Source organism: Monopterus albus, unplaced genomic scaffold (assembly GCF_001952655.1).
Source record: "Monopterus albus unplaced genomic scaffold, M_albus_1.0 scaffold84.1, whole genome shotgun sequence".
In the NCBI taxonomy this organism is placed as follows: Eukaryota; Metazoa; Chordata; class Actinopteri; order Synbranchiformes; family Synbranchidae; genus Monopterus; species Monopterus albus.
In genome coordinates this window covers 244,229-269,332 of record NW_018127964.1, presented here as the reverse complement: position 1 = coordinate 269,332, position 25,104 = coordinate 244,229, and the positions used below count along the sequence as shown (strand labels likewise).

Here is a 25,104-nt window from a genome sequence, read left to right as displayed (position 1 = left end):
TAATAACCAGCGCATCCACTTTCTGAGACGGCACCATTCATGAAGGGTTTATAGGCAGTATTTCATTGTTATATTACAAGTTAATAAATCATAATGCTTTATCAATCAACTATAAGCCATGAATAAGACCATATCTGGGTTCTGAGATAGTTGAAAATCCTCCTCCAGCACGACTTATTTATTTTTTAGCTCTTTAGTTGATTAGATACACCAAGCTCAAAACTATGTGTCCATCCATCCATCATCTAAACTGCTTATCTTGTAGAGTGTCGCAGAGGAGCTGGAGCCAGCCAGCACTGGGCGGAGGCAGAGACAGTCCATCACAGAGCTAACACAGAGACAGAAGCTTCACACTCACATTCACACCTACAGGCAATTTATTAGAGTCACCAATCATCCTAACCTCATGTAAGAGGAAGTACCTGGAGAAAACCCACATAGGCGTGGTGAGGACATGCAAACAGAAGGGCCTCAGTCAATTGCCAGCTCTAATTATAACACAATGATACAATGAATTGTTTATACAGGTTTGCATTTTTATTTAGCAAGGAGGTGGTTGGTAAACTACATACAAAGTCTTGTAGCAGGTATAAAAAGATGGAATGTGAAAGAAACGTGGGAAAAAACTATATACTCAAAATACAGTAAATGTGAACAGGAAAAACTCAGGGTCAGACGAGCATGCGGTGTCTGGTATGCCTGGAGTGCGGTAGTGTTTAGTGAAAGATTAACCAGGCACTTCAGATAAAAGGCAAGACCCACTAAATCAATTCAAAATGAGGGGCATGGGAGCACTGCTGCTTCCCAGGCACTCACATCCTGTCCATTCACCTGCATTATCTGTCAATCCTTCATCTTTCTAATTATCTTCTCATATTACACTTATCTCTGTTCCTATCTTCCACATTCTCAGTCCATCCATTCATTAAAACAAAGCTCGTTTACCACCAGTGTTTGTTTAAGCTTGAACAAACAACCCTCGTGAATTTGTTTAACTCATTAATGTGAACAGTGACTTTTGCATGACAACTTATATTTGTACACCATGAAAAATGCAGACAATCAAAATGTGACCCCTGTTTCTCATATGGCACTGCAGGAATAGGATATCACCTTGTCTGTGCTGTTGATGTAATATTATACAAATCACTGAATAGGAGATAGTGAATTGACAAAAATGAAAAGCTTTGCTAAACAAAGACCAATACCGCCATTTTATTCATGTGATCACAATCTATAATATGTCTGCCAAAACTTTTTATAGCATCTGAAGTAAGCAACAGTCAAGGGCCCATGCACAAGATCTCTGCTTGATATTCTTAACAAACATACAAAACATTTGTCAAAGACTACATCTGAGAGCATGCTGTACAGGTATGTACTATTGGTGAATCAGAGCATGGATCGAGCCGCATATTTCTGTCTGAACCCAGCCCGTGCCTGAGAGTGTGTCATCTGAACCCAACAAGTTTATAGTATGTAATTCCCAAACCTGACCTGAGCCCAACGCGGTTGAGTATATATGATGATTTCCCCCTTATTATTAAATGAAGCTGACATTGAGTGCTCCAGCTGTCTAGCCCAAGGTTTAACCTACGTGTCCAAACTGACGCAAACATAATCCCTAAATTTCTGTCTGAACCCGGCCCAAACCCTCGAGCGCTGATGGGTCACATCGGGCTCAGTTCAGGTATCCACACTCTATGGTGCTGCTGAGCTCCCACAAGCTGTTACAGCATGTGGACACATGAGAAATGACTGACGTGGTTTCATTCACCTGAGGTGTTCTTTGTTTTATTTCACAGAGCAGTCCAGAAAAGAGTTTTAAAACACTGCTGAATAAACGGTGCTACTTAAGGGTTCATAATTTGGTGAGAGGTCAGAGCAATGCAGGGGGGAAATAAAAATGTATAGCTGTAGTAAACATGGGAGGAACCTGTTCTAGCAGGGCTCTGTTCAGGTTCATCCAAGACTCAATCAACCTTTCCTGTCATTATCGCAGTAGATAATACGTTCAATGTGAAATATAGCCACTACCTCAGAAGAGTCATCCATAAATAAACTGGCAATTCTTGGGGAACAAAAGTACAAACAGTTTTCAAGAGAATACAGATTGTTTAGGTGTAAAAACATACTTTTAGAACCTGTATGTATTTGACATGTGAGCCCAGCAGATGGAGACAGAAAACATGCTGCAGTGTATTTCTCCACAGTAATACTGACGTGCGCTTGTGTTGGCCGGTGTTGTATCTAAAGCAGAGCACACTTGGAGGATTTTTTTTCTGTACCGCTGGTGATTTTCACCTCTCGACCTGCAGGACCCTGTCAAACAAGGAAAGACAAAAACTAAGTACTGACATATGTAGTAGAGTCTTATATGCATAGGAACAAATGCTTCAGTTTGGTGTTATCCACCATAACAAGTCTGCTATAACTTACTGGTTTCTTGCTTGATTTCTGTAATATATCTCGTGCCAAAGCCAGAAAAGACTATAGGAAACATAAAACAAAACAGAAAATGAAAGCATTTCTAGCATATGCTCACAAGTTTAATGAGGTATGAAGACACTGTTTTGTTAGCGCGTGGCTTCTTTTTGGCTCACCTCCTCAACATTAATGCTGGACTTTGCACTGGTCTCAAAGAATCTGATGCCGTGATCTTTAGCCAGCTGTCAACAACAGACACAGAACTGGTTATAGTACATCAGGATACGGGTAATAATCACTTCCTGCTCCTTATCTAAAGTAAATTCATAAAAAAGTCTATCAAAAACATTTCTGGCACACTCGGTCCCTTCCACAAATAATCACTCCCTCTTCTTTCTCACAGTGAAGCCTTTGACTGTTTCTGTTGTTGTTTTTTTAGCCTACAGCACATCTTCCATGACCAGTCCATTTACCCACAATTCCTTAAATGATCTGTACAACTTTAACGATGCTGTTACTTCAAACTGACACTTTTACAGAATCTGATTAATACAATACACAAGCTGTAATTAAGTTTCTGTTAGGCTCATCTCACCTTTTCTCCCATCTCCTTGGAAACTTTCCGCTTTGCCTCAATGTCGCACTTATTACCGAGCAACATCTGACAGACCCCAGCTGATGCATTCTGGGAAAAGGGGGAACACAATTAATTTACTCGGCCAAGTTAAGCTCAGGTGCAGTTAGGTAAGGGTGTTAGATGTAGATAAAGAAATTAAAGTGAATGAAGAGCAGTGATTAAATGATTCAATAAATATAAAATAAGTGTAGGGTAACGCCTGTACAGGTGGGCAAGTTATTTGTGTGCATTCAAATGGTCCTCAATTATAGTTTTGTCCCACCAGAAAAGTAAAAATAAAATACTAATACTTAATTAGTCAGAAAAAGTTATGTTAAAGCTACAATATATAACTTAAGGTAGCACTAGCATGTTATTCCAAAGCAATCCACTCTGCTCCGCCCAGCGCTCCCTCTCCCTGCTCCGCCCAGCGCTCCCTCTCCCTGCTCCGTATGCTCTACTAGTCTGCTGTGCTCCGCCACGCTCTGATCAGCTCTTCAGATATTTGTGGTTGTGAAATTACAATAAATGAGAATGCAACAAAACTTACTGATCAACCAGAAATAACTGAAAATCTCTGATTGGTCAGAGAGGTCAGTCCCACTCAAAAACCTTTAGAAGCTAATATCTCTGCACTGCTGCCAGCGCTGTTCATTGAGTCCGGCTCACAGGAGGCTTCGACAACACCTCTACATACTAAGACAAGTTTTGGAGCAGATTTCTACAACAAAAACATTTGATAAAAAGTTACAGATTGTAGCTTTAACAACCTTTGCACTTTTAAATGTTAAAAACTAAAACTCTTTCCAGTTAAAGGAAGGCTCACTTTCTGGTCTTTGGCTGTGCTGAGAGTTTTACTTTTGTCTGTTTAGGGTGAGAGAGATATATTTTTTGAGTTCTTGTACACCACAAAGTCACACTGATAGATGCCTAAAATCCAATATTACTGACTGAGAAAACAAACAAAGCATACAAAACCCCCCAAAACAAAGAATCTTGCTCACTATCAACAGGACTGTATGCAACATTTTGACCTTTAGACAGTCATCGGGTAAACATGATACCTGGTTGAAACAATATTAATTAATCTAATGAACACACGTGAACAGCATTCTTTAGTATCCACCTCTAAAATGTTTGCTGTCCCTGGAGTACTATGGAGATGAACAAAAAACTTTTAAAGAACATGTCCTAGATTCTCAGGATAGTCCATAGATGTCACTGCATGCAGTTTTCACTGGTGCTGTTTATTCAGTAGAAAGAAAGTTAAGGGGATAAAAAATGTTCTGTATGATTCCTGTGAACTGACCACCAGTTGTGCAATGACTCTATTGCCAATAACTTTGTTGTTTCAGTGCGCAAAGGCGGATCCGTCTGGCTTAGCACTATTTTTGAGTATTTCCTGGATGTATTTGCCATGGCTGAGTGGAAACAGTCTCACTTCTTTGATGCTCTTCATCCAGTTCTGGATATTTTGGAAGGACTTTTCGTCTGTGATGTCATACACCAGGATGATGCCCTGACAAAGAGAAAAGAGTGAAAGTGAAAGAATGTAGGGTGAAAGGTACAGAATGAACACAAAGAGCCAGTTATGTTTGCTCTGTGGGCATCCTGTGCTTTACCATGGCTCCTCTGTAGTAGGCTGTCGTAATGGTCTTGAACCTCTCCTGCCCTGCTGTGTCCCTACACAAAGCACACACATTCAAAGCCAATAAACCTGCACTGATGCATGCATACATCACAAGGACTTTAAAATAAATGTTGGAGATGTAGCAGAATGCAGGACACCGTGCATTTAACGTGAATTTTTACAGAAAACACCCTTTTATTACATGTAATGGCACTCTATGGTGGCCATGTCTGATAGATAGTTGGACAATAAACCCTGTCTTAAAGTTATAAGCAAGGGGAAGCTCTTCTTTACTCTCAGAAAGTTGTGAGAAGCAGGCAGAAAACAGAAGAAGAAAGCTCAACATATCAGTGTTAATCTACTTCAACAAATCACAAAACAAGGCAACCAACTGTCATCTCTTACCAGACTTGCAGTTTCACCTTCTTTCCATCCACTTCAATGGTTTTTACTTTAAAGTCAATGCCTGAAAGACAAAAGGAAAGGAAAGAGCATACAAGAGGAGGACAGAGAATGAGTGAAATACCTCAGATATGAACTAAAAACACTCCCACACTGCAGGCTATATAGGTCACCCTCACGGGTGGAGACTAATCCATGGTCATTTCCACTGTGATTCTGACCCCTCAGTGACTTCCCATTCACAGACAAAAACAAGGGAAATATGTGCAGGCCTGTACAGCATAATGCCTTTGAGTTTTGGTTTTCTTGCTGGATGGGCAAACTGAGAGCCAGGGGGCAGAGGATGGGGCTGCCCTGTGCAAAAACACCATTCTTCTGAGAACGTAGAGATGGTAAAAGAGATAGGAATGAGGGTGGGTGGACCTTCTGAGAGCTAAGCCAGAGGAATGAGATCTGAGAGAGATGGGGGAGAGGGTCAGGGTACAGACTGCACACATTCAACGCAGGGCGGGAGGGGGCATAATAGAGAATGGAAAGAGAAGGAGAAATGAAAGAGAACAGACTAGTTGAGACATGAACACAGTCTGAGAAACCAGTTTGTACAGTGTCAGGCTTCAAAAAGAAAAAGAATGAAATGTCAGCGTTCGGGAACCATTTATTATACTCACTCCAAGTTTCAGATAGGCCCCTGGTGCAGAAATGTAAATTATAAGACGACAGCGTCACAACTTACCAATGGTTGAAATGTATGTGGAGTTGAAATTGTCCTCGGCAAAACGAATGATCAGGCACGTTTTGCCCACGCCGCTGTCCCCGATGAGTAACAGTTTGAAAAGAAAATCGTACTTTTTCGCCATAGCTGGAGCTGTTCTTCAGGGTTAAAGCACTCGGAGGGGAAAATCTGGGGATGTCCTTTCACTGAAGACCCTTTTCATCGACTTCAGGCTTTAAGTTTTGATTTCCTTTCTAGTGACTAAAATGAAGCAGGCTTTAAAAAAGAAGTTGCTCCATGTAGCGAGCGGATCCTCTTTTTCTTTTTCCCTCCCGGACTTGTCACCGGTAAATTCCGACCCCCCTCAGTGCTCTGTTCGGACTGTGCTGAATAAAGAAACAGTTACACTCCATGCGAAGTTGAAGTAACAATTGCAGATCAGCACTCACCACCAAGTATATCCGAGAGTCATCTTACTGTCCTCCAAGAGTTAATACTGAATCTCCGTTTACAAACATACCCGAATGGCTACGTGTTTCTTCTGCCTCTAGAAAAACTGACAGGCTACGTAGTGTGGGAGTGCTTCATGGGAGCAATGGCTCGGACATGCAGGACCCAGGAGGACCACTAGGTGTCACCGTTTGATGAGAAAACGAGGGCGCTACTTTTTTCTGGCGTAGGAGTTGGCTCTATACTTTCAAGATACTGACCGTTTTACTAAAAAAAAAACAACTTTAAAAATAGCCTACATTTAATTTACAATATATTAAACAAAAATATTAAACACTTGTCAAATGTCCAAAAATATTAAACTGCTTTCTTCATTAAACCAATAGATCATTTTGATTCCATGCAGGAAAAAAGTCACATCAGCAAGGAGGCTGATTAGTAGGCTATGGATAAAGAAAGTCATACAGCCAGTATCACATTCTGTGCATTTACAGCATGAAAAATAAATGTAGATGCACTGTATGCACAGTAAATAAACATACCATGCGTAGACACCACACAAATATTTTATCTATTAGCAGTGGTGGAAGACGTAGTCCTACTCAGGTTGTGTACTTGAGGAAAATACCATGGTGCAAAAATACTCTCTTACAAGTAAAAGTACTGCATACAACGAAAAGTACAATAATATTAGCATCACAATATATAAAAATTTTGCAGAATGGCATATTTCACATTAATGTATAGGCTACCACATTATTGGATTATAATAACATTTACCATTTACCATAACAGATGCCCTGTGTTCATCACTGTAAAGGGGGAACAAATTACCTAACATACTTATTATGATAAGACTATATTCGTTTTATTAATATGATTCTGAAAAGTTATCATAAATATATAGTGGAGTAAAAAGAACAGCACTTACCTCTGAAATGCAGTAATGAAGTAGGCTATGAAGTATCAGAAGAGGAAAACACTCAACAGATACCTGAAAACTGTACTTAAGTAAATGTACTTGAGCAAATGTGCTTCATTACTTCCTCCATGGTCTATTAGTATATTACTAGCTTTATTTTATACATATGACTGTTTTCCAGACTTCAGAAACTCATAACTCAAAAGATTTGTAATGCTTAGCATACAAAACAACAAAAAGGGACTTAGCTCAAATTCAATAAGAAATGATGCTATGACAATAACAAGAAGCAATAATAATAATAATAATAATAATAATAATATAACTGGACAACCAACACACGAAAATGTAATAAAATTAATTCATTCTAAAAAAAATCTTGAAAATCTGTATTTGGTTTTGTATAACCAGCAGTATTTAGGCCTAACATTACTATATTTATGTTATTTATTATAGGCTTCTATTTGTATTTAGGCTCCACTGGACTTTGGTGGAAATCGAAACTTACGGGTAACTGAATGTAAACACACACAAACCAGAAATCATCTTTGTGCGTGTTTAATTGTGGACGTTTTCTTCTTCGGGTCTTTCAGTCTGTCAACAGTTTCCGGTGCGTCGCTGCAAAGGGGTTTTCCGGTCACCGTCCAAACACGCAGACATGCCTGTAAGTAGCACTACGGTTTTTATAGTTGCCATCCAGCTGTTAAAAGTGTTTTTCTGGCGACAGTTCGATATCCTAGGGACAGCATAGATTAGTGTACTGCATATGTTGCGGGGAGCGCTTTGGTGTGGTTGTAATGAAAATGTAAAGACGCGAAAACGGACGCAATATGGCGAAACACGTGTACGGCGAAGCAACACGCAGTTCTCTGGAAGTAGACACTAAATAATAAAGCTTAAAATCACATTTAGTGCATTAAATATCAGCATCCCGGTTGGAGAAGGCCAAACCTTGCTGGTTCTGTTGTGATTTAAGCGAAATCTTAAGGTTTGTAAGTTGTGACCGATAGTGATTTGATAGCGACTGTTTTAAGCTGCTAGCGCATTTGTTTCTGGCCACCAGTCACATGTTGGCTTCAAAGGGATGGAGCTAAACTTTCTAAGATATCTCAGTTTTTAATCTGAATGCAATTACCGTGAGCTATCTAAAATAATATTTAGTCCGTATATTCCTGTGAGTTTCACTTTTATTTTTGTGACGTCTCCTCGCATTTGAAAACAGTAAAGTGATCGAAACTTGTATCATGTTGTAAAGTGGGCCATAACTCGTACGTGCTTTCATTATGCTACACAGATTTTAGGAATCCAGGGATAATTTTAAATGTAGTGTTGACGTGTATTCAGCTGAACTCTCTGTGGATTTCCATATTCTTGCAGCTTGCAAAGGATCTGTTGCACCCAACCCCCGAGGAGGAGAAGAGGAGGCACAAGAAGAAACGGCTCGTACAGAGTCCCAATTCGTATTTTATGGATGTCAAATGTCCAGGTCAGTTTGTTCGCTGCTTGGCCAAGAGCCCCCAGGCTGAGCTGATAAACGGATCATTTAGGTAGTGGGGAAAACAAAAGAGTAAAAATAATTAGGTACATTTACCCCACTACTGTCACTTTTGCATTTTAGGCTAAAATGTACACTACTTTTCAGAAGTTTGAAGTGACTTCTATTTTTCCAGTTTTTCTTTCTTTTAAACACTTCAAATCCAGTAAATAAACTCAAATGTCACATTAAGCCTTGAAAATGTGTCATACCCATGTTCCAACTTGTGTTGGCTTCTTATTTAGATTCTATCTGTACTGTCTGTACAAAGTGTGTGCTGGAAAAGACGGTGTTACTACACCCTCTGAAGCTTTATTTAGAAAAAGGCAATTATGAGCAGAAGTCAGAGCTTTTCTGGGTTTTATCCTATAGCAGGATAATGGCTCCAAAAAACACCCCCAGGCTGTGTAGAAGAAAAGATCAAGGCAGTTGGCTTCAAATGATAGAACAACAGCACACTGTCCAGAGAGTTTCCAAATAAAAAGTGAAAGCAAAGCAGCACGTTTGTGGGAACCTCTGTACTAGTGCTGTCTATCTGAACAATAGTTGTAGAAAGAATGGTGCAAGTGTGTCCGGCTGTTGAATTACACTCATGACAAATAGACAAAGTGAGGTGACCCCACATTTTTGAATGGTAGTGTACTGTTGTACATGTGCATTAGCAATGAAGGAAATGTAGGTAAGTGTCATTTTTAATACTAGTTTATTTTAGATTTGTAACTAACGCTTATGTCCAGTATCAGTTAATCTGCAGGTATAAAAAAAGAAAGGCAGCATTACTTTTTGCATATAAAGTACTTTAATGATTATCTAAATAGTTGCTTATTTTCTTTTTAAGTAATTGCTACAGCATGTATTACTTATTTTACATTAGTATGTGTAAACACAGAATGCAAGTCTTCTATATTATTGTAGTGATTGATTTGAATCATTTTAAAGTACGTTTTGAGTACTTCTCCAATAGCAGCAGTACATTAGAGTGATCTAAAAACCTTTTGCCTTTGTGTGTTGCCCCTTCATTGTTTCCTCAGTGACTGGGGTGTCAGATAAGGCGCACAGTGACACTTGTGGCTGTCTGTGAAACGAGCATCGGGTGACTCCTTTACACAAACAGCTGCAAGGACACACCAGTGATACAGAGTACATTTCATTATGTAATGATTGTGAGCTGCTTGGCAGCTGGCGGTTTGTGAACCTGTTTCATGGTGTCCCATTAAATGGCTGTGTGTGTGTGTGGTTTGCAGGTTGCTACAAGATCACCACAGTGTTCAGTCACGCTCAGACCGTAGTGCTGTGTGTGGGCTGTTCCACCGTCCTCTGTCAGCCAACAGGAGGGAAAGCTCGCCTGACAGAAGGTACAGGACATTCACAGCCAGTTTTTATGATGATGAAACCATGTCTGCCTTTGCTTCAGCAATGAAAATCCATATATAAAAAAACTTAAAATGTGTATTGCTAGGTACAGTGCAGTAGGTGTGTCTCAGTTACAGTACAAACTTTTTTTTGTAGTCTGTTTTTGTGTAGGTGTTGCCCATGTCCTGGTAGATTATGTAATAGTGAGTGTTTGGTCCCTGTGAAGCTGCAGTTTAATACTGCATGACACGAGGAAACATGTTCACTTGGACACTGGCCCAAAACTGAGATCCAGCTCCTATCTGTCTTTAAGACCCACTGGGTGAAACCTGGACCTGACCCAAAGCTTTATTTGCTTTATTTCATCCAGTACTGACTGTTAGTTTGCCAGGCTAAAAAGCTAAATACAGCTGGATTAATAACAGGGCAACTGGCATGAGACGGCAGACCCCAGGTACTCTTACCAAGAAAAAAAAAAACCCCAGGTGTGCTACATGTTATGTGGTTTTTGGGAATTTGATTAACTGCAAATTTTTGGTTAGGATGTTGCGTCGCTGAAATGATCAAAGCATGCATCATTAGCTAATCTTGAAACCCGCTATTGTAGAAGGGCTCTTTATAAAAATGTTTTAATCTGTTAATTAGTTTTTACACTTTAAGAGCAAGAAACTGCACATTTAATTACACTGGTCATGACAGTCGGCTCTATTAGAGAGAGAAAAACTGACATCTATTAATAACAGAATGTCCCAAAACCCAATATCCTGCCTGGGTCTGTCGGGTCAGGGTTGCACAGCTTCACTGTCCAGTGCACTTCTAATGTTGGATTATTTGCCTTTGTGTTGCCCTTTCATTGTGTTCTTAATGAATAGGGTGTCAACTAAGGCATACAGTGACTCTTGTGGTTGTGGTAGAAATTCTTCATCATTGAGCTTTTTCTACACAATTGGCTGCAAGCACAAATGCACCATGGTTTTTAATTAGCATGGCACACCATCTGTCACTTCTGACACAGGATGGATGAGGATTATTTCACCAGTCGAGTACATTGAAAAAGCGATAATGTACATGGTATGTTAGTGACGTGTTTGAGCTTAAGGTCAGGGTTTGTTTTTGCCCCAGCCACTCTATCCATTGCTCTACTGTTCTGGTAACCACGAGTTGCTTGCTGTTACTCTGGGAGCAGCCCGTAACCTTTGGCACCAGAATTACACTTGTTTAGAGGTGATGTGGTCTTTGAACAGGCAGTTGGCAACTTAAATTTTAGTAACCTCTTTATCTGTTATATTCTGGCCAGTCAGTTTTTACACCCTCCCTGCTGCACTGCCAGACTTTGTACTGTTAATTCCCATTGACGATTGTTTACAGTGCAAACCAGCCACGTCTACTGAGTACATGTACACACAAGCCAGTTCACAGCTAAAATACAGCAGCCTAGCAACAAGGCCTGTCGTCATACAGGTTAGGGTATCCAGTTGTGAAATTTTTGAAGTTTTGAGGATGATATAATCAGTTTCAACCTCAGTAGTAGTTTACAAAAACAACCACCAACAATTCAAAGTCTGCTTACTACTGTTGTTGGTGTTTTTTTAGTTGCATCTCTCGGCCTTAAACAGCTTTAGAGAAGTGTTGATCCAACTTTATGGTGATTTGGAGGATGTACAGTGTTGATACTGTTAAATACCAAATATTCAAAAAATCTTTAGTAACTGAACTGTGTGAACCCAACCAGTGCCAAGCTAATAATGTGATAGTAACCTGATTGACAACATTAGCAGAAACGATGGGCATTTCAGATATTTTTCACTTAAAACTATTTCAAAAATGCTGAGTTTTATACAGTCGAATCAAATTATGTAGACCCTTGCAAATTTTTCACATTCAGTTTCAGATTTATCTAAAAGTGCATTCAATTAGTTTCTTTTCTCATTGGTCTACACACAAAACTTCCATGATAAAGGAAAAGCAAGTTTTTGGAGTGTTTTGTAAATCTATTCAAAATAGAAGACTGAAATATCCCATTTACATAAGTACTCAGAGTAGTTCAAGGTCAGTCAGGTTGGAGTGGAAGCGCTGGTGCACAGCCAACACTGAATGCTTATGTAAATGGGATATTTCAGTCTTTTATTCTTTATAAAATAAAACACTCCAAAAACCTGTTTCTGCTTTGTCACTGAAGTATTGTGTGTAGATCAATATGATATAAAACAGGGTAGGTAAAATATTAGTTACAATACAGTTAGCAGCAGCACAAAGGTGAATCTCTCTGAAACAGCCGACACACTCTGAGCCATAACCGAGTTGGATTTGAGTAAATATTTAATTGCATTCTTTTCTGCACCTTTCCCCAGGATGCTCATTCAGGAGGAAACAGCACTAGTTTGACCAGAGAGGTTGGACACTTGAGAAGAATGAACAGGACTTGATGGTTATGAAGTAACACTGCCAGGGAGCTGATGCAGCGAACAGGGAGTGAAGAGCTCGAGTTCGAATCATGTAGAATATGCACAAAAATGCTTGGCCCCGTTTAGACCCCACCAGCACCACTATTGCTTTTTCTCTGTTCATATACTGAAGGGTGTTTTCATTTTGGTAAAATAGTGCCGCATGTTTGTCATCTGGTTCTCTTTATCTCAAAGTTTCTGTTATGTGTCAGCTCAGGACCGTAAAAAAAAAAAAAAAAAAAAAAAGCTGGTAAAGATCTGGACTTTCAACAAGAGATTTGTGGCCTAAGCAGTTTTTTGTGGCAGCTATCCTTTGCTTGCCTTACCCGCTTCGATAATTAAGCACAAATATTTTACAGGGCGAGGAGGTGAACCTTGCAGAACCAGTTCTAGGAAGATGGGACATTAACTGTGGCTGAAAATTCAGATTACATCCAAGAAACTGTCCTTGACTGCTAAATTTTACAATGTAAAAGCTGCACTCTGCATAATTGAGTATCGATTGTGTTAGTTAACAATAAATCCACACAATTCAGATACACTTTCTAAGTTGATGCCACAGTGAGGTCAGTGTTTAAGGTACATGGGCAATGATGCCATCAGCCCCTGCTCCAAAGCCAGTGGCACCAGGACCCAGTCTGCTCGCTCACTCGGAATGAGGGTCGATTGAAGGAAAGGCATCGTTGGCTGTGCTTCGTTTCCTGTTGCTTGTAAAACCACAAACTACACAGTGATGTCACAGTGAAACGACTTAATGAACATTACTTCTGAATTTACATGTGCTTGCAAGCTTCCTGTGAAAACGATATGTGGGATGAATTCATGTGAAATTACAGACACACACACACACACACACACACACAAAAATCACTGGGAAGATTGGGGATGGCTTGAGGAGTCAAACTAATGTAAGATTTGTAACCTACAGTCAGCGCAAAGCTTTTATTATGCTTGTGGGCCATTTGCAGAGTCTGTGACAGTACAGACAAATCAGAGAGACTAACTTTGTTACTATGGTGACTGACACTAAATTTCTTGCTTGTATACTGGATGTGGCTTTCAAATAAAATCATGGAAAATGTGATTCTGATGTGCTTCCTGGTTAATGGCTAAGGCAGGATGATGTACTACATCCAATTTAATGTACTCGGTTTTTCTTAATACACCTTAATTACAGCCACCACTTAGTATGCAACTTAGATTGTTTACTCCAACAGATTACCTTAGGAATGACAAGATTAGGGAGCAGTTTTAGGACAGTTACTGTATCACAAGCCTAAAACCTGACCAAGAAATCTATGCACTACCTGAGTGCAGGTGAGTGTCCAGTGATTTTTGGCAACAGTTTCTTTGGACTATACATTATTTCCTATTATTGATAGATTATTTGAAACCAATTTGTTTAATGCAAACACTTAGCATCATTTATTAGTTGGTGTACTAATAGTCAAGTTGCTTGTCATCTCTACTCCCACTTCTCGTCTTTCTCTTAACACAAGTGTGACTTAAATCACGTATTAGGTTAAAAGGCATTAGGTTACTATGGGTCAGAACTCTCAGCGGACGATACCAAGTTGAATTTTAACATTGACATTGACTCTTAACTAAAGTGAACCTTTTATTTCAACTATCAAAATGAGACGTCTACAGAGAATATCAGCTGATAAAGGCCCCCAGACTGTCAGTAAATGGAATAAATTCATGTCAACGCTCTAAATGCACAGATTTCATGTTCAGTAATTGAATTTGCTTTTACGCACTTGTAAGACTAAATACAGTCTAAGGCTTATTAAAGAGTTTTTAAAAGGCTGTGTGTATGTGTTTGCCTGTGTATATTTGTGTGGAACACACCTTGAGAGATAAGTGCATGTCCTTGGCAGCCATCCCCACAAGATCCACCCCGGGCCGAGGGCTGGCCAGAACAGTGGAATCCCAACAGGTAGGGCAGTGTCTGGTATGTTTGAGATCAGCTGTGATGGACCCTGTGGAGAGAGAACAGGTGGATGGGATGGTGACGAGCAGCTGAAAATCACAAATCTGTGGTGGTGGACAGACACTTGACATCTATATGCACCCGCTGGGACTGACAAAGAGAGACTGCACTTTGTTAGTTAAACCATACTATGCCAAATATAAAGATTATGTGATCATAGCACTAACTGTAAAATGTTAAGCTGTAGGCAGGGGGTGCTAAAGTCCATGTTAGTCTTAGCTTTCCCCTTTGATAGAGTGCATAAAGCTGACAGATGCACATTAAGAAGACCACCACTGCCCCAGCACACTTTAGGGTAACCCTGAAACACTCGAGGAAACACCTTACTGACCTGGGAAATTAACTGATTTGCTGCATGTGCAGACTGGGACAGGAGGATCGATAGCAAAGGGCAGAGAAGTCATTCTGAGCAGTGGACAGATGAGGTTTTAGAGTGCTGATCTCACATCCCAGCTCTAACTCCAGCAACACAAACACTGCAGAATGAAAAAGTGATGTGAAAGAGGACTGATGAGAAAGAGAGACTAAAGAAACAAACAGTGGAGAGGTTACAAGAGTGTGCAGTGAAGAGGAAGGATATGGGCCTGAGGGAGTGTGTGTGTGTGTGTTTGTACTTGCAGGACTATACACTGTCAGGGCCATTGAGTTTCAAGACCATGGGAATGAGGACACTTTGGCCAGTCCTCATTTTCTCACCACCTTCAAAGGGCTGTTTGAAACCTGAAAACTTGGTTTTCGGGTTAAGGTTAGAATTAGGTTAAGGGGCTAAAGAATGCATTATGTCGCTGACAGTCCTCACAAAGACAGCTGCACAAATGTGAAACTATTGTCCAGGGTTGTCCTGGAACAATACCCTATGACATAGGGAACATAGGCTGACTTGGCCCCCCAACACTGTACAGGGACAAAACCCTGGACGGAAGCAAAAACCACAGTGGAGAGACCTTAGCATTTTGTTTGTGCAAGTTTTTCATTTGCAAAGGACATAGCCACTACACATAATTAGTATCCAGTTTACAATTAACTGACCTCACTCTTCTCCATGGCGACAACCTCCAGTAGAGCGAAGCCAGTGTCTGGGCCACTTGTCGGCACCCGCTGGGAGTCAACAGCAATAAGCCATGTCGTGTCGCACACTGACACACAGCGTGGTTTGTTGGACAGTTGGCATCTGGTACACAAGTCAACACACAGTGGTTATGACAGACTCTTCACTACCGGTTCAATTTGACTGTTAGAATTTCATAAGCCCTTGAGGAAAAAAATGTTGCCCCAGTCTAAAGCCTCTCCACAGCTACGGGTAGTCTGAGTGTCAAGGACACATCAGCAGGTGTTTACTAATGTACAACTTTAAACTCTGTCGTCTACATGCCATACACAAAGACACATACACGCTCACACACAAGAATTGACTGGTATTCAATAAAAAAAATTAAAAACTGCAATAAAAAAATAAATTTCCCCACTCCAGACTACTCACTTCTCTTTGTGATATGATCACACTTAGTGTACACAGTCTAAACAATGTTTTATTGTAACAGGACTCTTTCTAAACTATGTATGGAAATCCGTTTACACGACTACAGTCAGATTACAGAGACTACAGGGAAGAACACAGCAAAAGGAGGATATTTTGCGTTGGACAGGTTTTACATCTTCTATGCTGAGGTAAATATGATGAAATATTAGTGCAAGCACGTGTCCCTAATGGGTACGTCAGGGAGGCTGAAGAGGTCTGGGGTGGGTCTGCTCAGCCCCATCTCTCACCGCCTCACAGAGGCAGGCAGATCCTTGGCCCCGAGCTCCACAGTATCAAAGCTGATGAATTAAAAAAATATGCTATTAGATGCACACAGACATTTGTACCATGCACAAAAAAGGAGCACACACTATACACAAACTTGGCAAGGTCATTGTGATGGATTCTATCTGCATGGCCAGGAGCACTGAGTTTGGTGACCTGGCAAAAACTGCCAATCCTGCTAGTTGGTCACAGCTTGATATTAATCATTTACTGCTGAAATTATTCTGACCGTGCAGCTTAAATACTCTGTGTGCTGTGAATGTGTGTACCAGGACTACATGTGAAAAGCAATTTAGGGAGAAGAGGAGTTTGAGGAGTCACTGAAGAGAATTGAGGTTATCAAACTGCGCCACCTTATGGCACCACCTTGTTATATGTAGCTCTACACCACTTGCTACAGGACACCCATCAAGGTCAAAGTTGTTATTTGTCATATGCACAGTTAGGAAACGTGTTTATAGAACGTGTAGAATGAAATTCTTACTTTGCACTGGCCAATAAAGCTGTTTCTGATTCTGAAAACAGGCAACAAAGACAGGAGGGTGAGGGTTTAAACAGGAATAAATTATTTTCTAATGTGGCTCTTTATGACTGTAAAAGTACCAAAATATTTGCTCACATTATTTAGCAAAGCAGTGAGTAGACTGAGTGATAGAGGAACATGAGCTGGAGGGAGAACAACATGGTGGCAGAAAGCAGATGTAAACACAGGCTGTTCCAAACACTGGGAATGTTTGAGGACGCTGCTTTGTGTTGGCTGAGTGCAGGCTAGCTGCTAATGCAGGAGACAGATCATGTGTTAAGACTTGTGAATTGTTTGCACTGCAGACAGGTTCAGGAAGTATAAATATATAATCACTAGCCAGATGTCCCTCAGTTATTTTGATTAGGCAAGTTGTTATTACAGATTGTGTTTACATGCAAGTGGAAAGTGGATTATTCCCCGTCAGAAAACTTCTGCAGATAGATGAAAGGACTGGATATGTAGTTTACACACACACACAAAATGAAGTAGATAAATTCTGTATTTGAGCAATAATTTATAAATAATTCTTGCAAAAAAAATCTGAAAATGTCAAACCGAGCGACTGTGAGGGCTGATAGAAATGTTCCATTTAGCTTCATTCATTCAATCTGCCAATTGTTACAGCAAAATACACGGAGCACAGCGTTCTGGGATTGATCTGTGCATGCATTAGGTGGAAGATGCCGAACACACATCCACACTCTCAACAATAGTCAATTTACAGTCTCTCGTCCACCTGACCTAGATTCCTCTGGAATGTGAAAAAGCACCACGGTGCAGAGAGACAGACACAAAGGTGCCAGGAAACAAAACTCCACAAAGAAATACAGAAAAACTAAATTTGTCACATAATAACCAGTCATGTTGTCAAACTGTGAAATAAGAGACACCATGCAGTGACTAAAATGTACTTCATGCATGAATGTATTCATCCTAAAAAGCTGCATGTAAAACCAGCAGCGCTGCTGATAATTACAGCACAGTAAATCACTACAAAATGACTTGTAACCCAGTGCAACCCAAACCCCTGCCATCAACCATCCTTTAGTGCAGTATAAAATTTCATTTTTAGGAATTCATGCTCAAACATTTTTGTGCCAAAAAAAAAAAATCAATTTGATTTGAATGTCCAATTTGTAATATACTTCATTCCTGTTCCTGCTGGAATCGCTCAATCAACACCTTTCAGCTCACTGAAAATAAACAGTCAGATTGAAGGACTCACTGATTGCTCATCAAGAGCTCTGAAAATGGACGTACGCATTGTTTTTGTGCCTGCCTTCGCTCGGAATCATTTCTAGTCTGTGGAAGGAAACTTCCTTTCTCCTACAGACAGGCCGTTTCTATGGAAACCACCATCACTTTTCAGGGGGTGGATGGAGGAAGATAGTGAGAGGGGGCAGGAAAAAGAACAGACTTCAAACGAATAAAATATTTCTAAAGCAAACCTCTGTGTGTAGGTGTGGGTTTACACGTGTGCATGTCTCAGCGTCCGTCTATGAGTGCATAAGTGTGATAAGCATGAGAAGGTAGAGCAACAGCAGCAGGGAGACAAGATAGAAAAGAGCAGAGGAAATTAAACTGAATGAACAAAGTTGTTGTGCTTGGCTGAGGGCAGGGTTTGGACTGGATGCGAGAGGAGGAGGAGGAGGTACAAAGAAATAAAACCTCCTTTGGGGTCAGAAGTTTAAATACTGATAAATACCAGCTAATAGACTAACACATATGCAATGTTAATAAAATAAAACACAGAGTACTGATGTCAAGAGACTATTGGGCTACAGTGCTAAATGTTATCTCATTTGATCAGAACCACATGCCAGAGTCCCACTTCGACGCTGAGAGTCAGACTATTAACACTCTTGGCTTGTTGCTCATCACTCCTGGGTGCTAATTCGCTGAATATTTCAACCTTCAGCCCCTCAACATCCTCCTCCAGGCACCATGACTGGGACGATCCTTATATACAATAAAGTGTGACACACTGACAGAGGGCACCGCCTCAGACACAGAAACCCAGAAAGAAAGAGAAGGTGAAAAAAAAAAAGTGAACTGTGAATTAAATGTATGAGTAGCACTGAAAAATGACTGACTATAGTATGCAGAGGAGTTACAAGTAGCTCAGTTATGTCCGTGGATGTGGCAACAGTAGAAGTGCTGTCAGGAGAGGAGGCAAAGCACATCTCTCCTGTGGCATCGTTAAAAGCCCATCGTCTCTCTCCATCCCAATCCAAGTGAACAGCCTGAAAAATAGGTCAATTACCAGCCCTTTCTCTAGTACTCTCTCTCTCTCTCTCTCTCACACACACACACACACACACACACACACACACTGTATAGGCATGTCCCCTGTACGCAGCCTGAGGGGAGTATTGCACCAGTCTGCTTGTGTAGTGATGGTGACAAAAGGTATGTCCCGGACCCACTGCTTCCACCTGCACAGAAACTAGAATCATGATCAGCAAGAGTTACAAACACACACTCGTTTGTATAGTATCTTTGTGAGGACATTCACTGACATACAGTAGTGCAACCCCCAGCCCCTTACCCTAACCATTACAACTAAATGCCTAACATCTATTTCTAACATTGACCCTAAAACAAAGACTAAACTGCCAAAATAGCCCCAAATCCCATGGTTTAAAATTCTAATTGGTCCTCACTCTGCTGGCTATACACACACACACACACACACAGGTGGGAATGCAAGTAAGCAATGCGATACTCCTAGCTGTTTCCACACACACACACACACACACACACACACACACACACACACACACACACTTAATGCAGTTGATGTCATCAAGCAAAACAAAACATTTCTTCACATATTACTGTAAAAAACAAGAACAATGAGTCTACTCATGTATAACAGCCAGCTCCCTAGAGACCATATGAGTAGCACTTCAACTGTATCAGCTCTGCCTAGAAATGCTCATCCCCATTCATTAAACTGTCTGGCTGGAAATCTATGCACAGTCCGCATTAATGTATACACTTCTGCTTGGGTGCTGGCCAGCCTTCTTGGCTCTTGGCATTAAAGCTACATAAAACAATAATGGTTTTTGAAAATATAAAAGGATTGCAATACAGTCAGGGTGTACTTGATTTTAATGTCCAGAAAGCTGACTGCACACTAAAGTAAAATTGTAATGTGATCTGCTATAACACCACACATTAATAATTTGATCCAGTATCACTAATGGAATGTCAACATCCATGACTGTGCATGTGTTAGAGAGCCTAATAATCCAATCAGGTCTCTAATGGACTTAATTAACATGACAGAAGTCAATTGAACAGAAAAGGATAAAAGCATACTGGAATAAACTCCTAAGCCATATATATCAAGCCCTAAACAAGTGCACACACTAAAAGAAAATGTCCACCTAGGTGTCTATTAATGGATAGTTTCCCAGTAAGTAAGTGAGGGATGGTGATGTGTTTCACAACTCTTAGACATGACCCCCACACACATCACTAATGTAGTATAAGATGCTGAAGTGCTGAGGTTCAGCAAGTACTGGAGATGTGGAGATGCTGGTAAGACACTGACTCAATCCAAAAAACAAACAATATGCAACAGTATTATCATCTGCTCTGGACAGTGAAGTCTGCCCATTTCTACCCTCCTTCACCATGAAAACCTAACCCAATTGCTCTCATCTCACCCCTCCTTAAGTGCAGTTTCGTCTCCTGGGCAGCAGCACGGCATGACCTGGCCTCGCCAGAAACATAGGTAACTATGAAGAAGTTTAAAAATGTTAGTCAAGATGTCACTGTTTAGCTACAGGGCAACAGAATTCTAAATGCATACACATAATCAGAGAAGGTTAAATTAAAGACACTTTACTTGAAATGGTCCCTCTGGTTGTCAGGGAAACACCAGGATGGAAAAATCAGAATGGACAGGAGTTCAGAGATCTCCACTTATTGGTGAACTGGGACTGGTGGGGTCATCTGAAAAGGGTTACTCTTGTGAACAGGGAGGAACAGAGAGCACATTTTGTACTTTTGTATGGTTGTTCCTTTGATACCTCCGTAATGTTTTTACCGCCATTTGCTTGTTGGTTGGTTTGCTCACGGAATAACTCAAAAAGTAATGAATGGCTTTGGATGAAATTTTTAGAGAGGTAAAATATGGCCCGTGGACAGCTAAATACATTTTGGGGGTAGAAACTTCCTGTACAGACAACAGATCAAGTCAGCACAAAGAAGAAATGAGATCACAATGTGAACAATCTGCCGCTGACAGAACCTGGTAACATTTTGGCCGACTGTTAGAATGAAGAGATTACACTTCACAGGTACTTGTATAGCACATGATCACAGACCAGCACAGATAAGGTGATAATGGTGGCCAGCCTCCAAAGATGCAGCTGGACTCCACCATCCAGACAGAATCAGTCAGGCCTGGAGAAAACCATGCAGTAGATCATGAGAATCCCTGTAGAAGAAGAACAACAAAACCCCCCCCAAAAAAAACAAAACAAAAAAGAAGGCAAAATTAATGTTTCATAATCATCATTTCAGTGTATCACATCTACACTGATTTGGAAAGTAGTCAGCTGTAATGTTAAATTGTGTTTTATAACAAATGGCTTAAAACCTGAAAAAAAGCATCTTATTTACATTTATTAAAATGTGTTCTTTCCGGTGTTACATTCTTAGTGCTTTCTTACCTTAGGGTTTAGCAAATTGTTCTTGTGTAATAAAAAGTTCTTGCAGTTAGATTCTTATTTTTTTGTTGTCTAAACTTTGCGCAAATAGGAGTAAAAACACTTCCCCATTTTCATTTTCTCGAGTAATCCAACCTCTTCTACCGATGACCTCAGCTGTCACTGGGTCCTTGGCTTAAGCAGCAATCCTGAAAAACCTAATGGGTTTCCTGAAAAAGGGAGGGAGGTTGAGACAGGTGGAGTGAAAAAGAGAGAAGCAGAGAGGAGAACCAGACTAGGACATTAAGCTTGGCTTTAAAATTATAGAACACAACCATGAAAATACAGAGAGCCTGGGAGAGATGATGAAAGTCCTGGGGACAGAAGAGCCAGCCAGTAAATAACACTGATAACAAGCCCATCACATCTGGGTACGTGCTGCGGCCTGGGTAGAGCACTGCTTCAGGCTGCCTGGCTTTCACATCTCTGTCACTGTTTTATTTTCACCCTGGGCTAACCACAAAACAAGCTGGGTTTATCTGACACCTCTTTTATTAGAAAATAAAAATCAATTTCCTCTGTTAAGGAGAGATTGTGTAAATGCTGCGACTGTCTTCATGCTCAATTAAATTTACTTGCAAAAAAAAGCCTTGAAAGTATTGGTTTGTGGTCACAATTGTGGCAACTGTGAACTAATAGGAAGGCATTTAATTTGAACAGCTCTGACTCAGCTCTCATCAGTCAGTAAGAAGACTTATAAGACTATAAGGAAGCTGCTTAACATGTGCATTAAAGTCATTGTTAGGATCTCGGTATATTGAATTGACTCATTATTTCACACCACAAGGTATGTCCAGTGAGCAAATATTAAATAAAAAGTTTAGTGTGGCACATGACAACCCATGCACATACTGTATAATGTTATATGACAAATAAAGACTTGATGTGTTTGGCCCCTTTACTTGTACTTGTACTTAGATGATAAACATAGGCTTCCCATTTATAACCACACAGTATTTACAAAAAATTGCACCTATGCAGGACACCATATTCAGGATAGAACTTGTATAATTAGCTGGATTAAAATGTGAAAGTGGCCCTTAAATTTGATTATGGGAAAACTAGACACAGGCATATACACACTTTCACATATCAAACACATTTCCACTTCCCTTAACCAAAGCCCCATGCTTATACATGATGTGTGACGCATGTAGTAGAGGACTGATGAGCAGCGGGAGGTCTGGACGATTTCCTCAGGTTACATACTTAGATTAACATAATCACAGAGACACACCACCAGCAACTACACAAAATTTACTTAAACCATCTCTCTGAAGGAATTTAAACCCCAACCCCTGAGCATATTCGCTCTTAATGTTACCCCTCTTCTCGGCTATAATTGTGAAATTTATTGTAATACTTTTAGTTGTGTTGTGTAACTTTAGCTAAAAAATTGTCTGCAACAATAAAGTGCACTTTGCAACGTGTTTTGCTTTATCACGGTGTAGACTACATAGCAACATCGCAAATGCGCAGGAAGTTAAGTTAACATGTTGTAGCTACATTTTCAAATTGTGTATTCAGTTTTCTAGCTAAAATAAACGTTACCTAATCTATATCCTAAAAGGTCCAACAGTTAACAAGTTTACGCCCCATCAAAACATAGTCAAGTCATTAAAATATAATCCGAACTCGTCCAACTCACTTGAAATTAGCGGCAATTGACTTAATCACCTATTAACAAGACCCTAGACCGTGGGTGTTTCTCCAAACATCGCGAGAGGATAAGACAGTGAAGCGTTGTGACGTAACCTGGGAACTACTGAACCCAGGAGAACGTGTTGGAAAGACGGTAGCACGATGGACCAGATAAAATACAAGGTTGTCTCACTGTTTCGTAACAAACAGATAATGGTAAAATTGTTGTGCCCCAGAGGGGGACTATCCTCTTGCAGTGAACGGTATGAGGAAATTATCTCATGATCGACCAGATATGCCTGTGGCAACTGTAAAGGGATTTTTTTCTAAAACGTTGCACCAATGTAGGCCAAACCACCGAATAAATAAGTAAAATTAATACAACAGAACTAAATAACGGAAACACACAAAACATGAAGCTGTAGTGTTATATATATATACTTTATTAATTCTGTCTGATAAAATAAAATTACAAAATAATTTCAACCTCAAACGGCACTTTCCTTGTTCATGGTTATTTAACGTATTGTTAATACATCATAATATAATTGTCATGACAAATGAGAAGAATACTATAGCTTAGTAATATTAGATATCAACTATAACTGCGTTTAATCATAATGGTAGAAAAGACTAAGCAATACAAAGCTAGATTTCGTTAACAGCATACTGTACAATATTCCAAGCATATGTAATTCAGTATTCCGGCCACAGCGTGTCGCTATAAGACAGTTTTCGATATTGTCTCCAATGCAAGGTAGGCTTGTGTCTTTTCTGATTATACTATTAGAATATAATTCCTCTCAGATATAACTGTCTCACTTACTATGCTTATTTATTTCATGAACAGCTGTTCCTTCATGGCCATTTATCCTTTATAAGGTTTATTTGTATTCCCTAGTGTTTATCTGTAGTCCACCTTCATCTGTTTTAAAGCAGTGAAGAGCAGTCCATGTACAGCACTATGAAAAGTCCATGCCCAGATTTTCACAGTTATTTCCTCAGAAGTATTGTCAAGCTATCTGCAACGCCTCCTGCTATCTTTTGTCCCCAGTGACAGCAGCGTTCCCTGCCTTTTATTGAAGTCCATTTAAGAGAGAGCACTTTGGTTGTTGAGGCGTGTGTGTATATCTGTGTGTACATGCGTGTGGGTGTCTGTTCTTGTGTCTGCATGGCAGTTTAAGTGATTGAGCAAAGCAAGAGTGTTTGGGTGTTTACACAGAATACATTCATGTTAACTGATTTGAGACTGCAAGCTTGATAAAGGATGGCAGTAGGTAAGATCTCCTTCCCTTCATAAAGAGTCACAGACACAACCATACACTGTGAAAAATATTAATCACATCGACCTACAATCACACAGTTAAATCATTGCTGGATTTTTAAAAAGTCAATTAAATTACTAATGTAAAAAATCAATATTCTACATATAACATTTTTCAGAGATTGAAAGCAAACAATATATACTACAGCATCTCAGTCAACTCCACTGACTCCAGCCACTAAATAAAGGAATGAGCAGATCATTTATTATTGATGGACAAAGTTTTGATTGCTGTTTTTGTATGTCTCCAGTTAGACAGACTCCAGTAAATGTTTTGATAACATATAACGACAGAGACTCATTTATGTTCCGTGTTGTAAAGCCAGTATTGGATAAATAGTTGTGATTCCATCTTCAGAATGAATCAACCAGATTGAAATGGCAGTTTAATAAAAGTTTGAGTTGTAATCTAATCATTCTTCTAACAGCCACTCCAGTAATAATGCAGTTGATGCAACTATTAATTGTCCATGTTCTGAGGTTTTCATAAACGTTCACAGAAATGAAACAAAACCAAGCTCTTATGAAGTCTCATTTCAGAACAGCAAACTTACAGGTACTTTAACAGATAATCAGTTCAGCTTCATCTGTAAATCAGTAAATGC

The 25,104-nt window shown here is 40.0% G+C and overlaps 2 protein-coding genes and 2 long non-coding RNA genes across 5 annotated transcripts; 1 reads left to right on the top strand and 3 right to left on the bottom strand.

Annotated features, from left to right (window-relative positions):
* Positions 1 to 515: 515 nt before the first annotated feature.
* rab13 (RAB13, member RAS oncogene family) lies at positions 516 to 6,556 on the bottom strand. The gene is made up of 8 exons (XM_020607127.1): positions 5,809 to 6,556; positions 5,079 to 5,139; positions 4,666 to 4,726; positions 4,485 to 4,562; positions 3,023 to 3,112; positions 2,604 to 2,669; positions 2,440 to 2,490; positions 516 to 2,322 (listed from the first exon to the last, which is right to left on the bottom strand). The coding sequence occupies exons 1-8, from the start codon at positions 5,930 to 5,932 to the stop codon at positions 2,251 to 2,253; spliced, it is 603 nt and encodes a 200-aa protein (XP_020462783.1). The 5' UTR covers positions 5,933 to 6,556; the 3' UTR covers positions 516 to 2,250.
* Positions 6,557 to 7,680: 1,124 nt separating this feature from the next.
* On the top strand, positions 7,681 to 12,736 carry rps27.2 (ribosomal protein S27, isoform 2). Its single transcript, XM_020607129.1, has 4 exons — positions 7,681 to 7,823; positions 8,537 to 8,645; positions 9,938 to 10,048; positions 12,398 to 12,736. Exons 1-4 carry the CDS (start codon positions 7,818 to 7,820, stop codon positions 12,424 to 12,426), a joined length of 255 nt encoding a protein of 84 aa, XP_020462785.1. The 5' UTR covers positions 7,681 to 7,817; the 3' UTR covers positions 12,427 to 12,736.
* Positions 12,714 to 16,737, bottom strand: LOC109964086 (uncharacterized). Of its 2 annotated transcripts, XR_002275470.1 has the most exons (3): positions 15,513 to 16,737; positions 14,815 to 14,959; positions 12,714 to 14,472 (listed from the first exon to the last, which is right to left on the bottom strand). It is a non-coding gene; the product is annotated as an uncharacterized LOC109964086 (long non-coding RNA). The 2 variants fall into 2 exon arrangements; XR_002275469.1 differs by having other exon boundaries at positions 14,815 to 16,737.
* Positions 16,738 to 19,595: 2,858 nt separating this feature from the next.
* On the bottom strand, positions 19,596 to 23,243 carry LOC109964087 (uncharacterized). Its single transcript, XR_002275471.1, has 4 exons — positions 23,183 to 23,243; positions 21,499 to 21,704; positions 20,670 to 21,263; positions 19,596 to 20,559 (listed from the first exon to the last, which is right to left on the bottom strand). It is a non-coding gene; the product is annotated as an uncharacterized LOC109964087 (long non-coding RNA).
* Between the last annotated feature and the right edge of the window lie 1,861 nt (positions 23,244 to 25,104).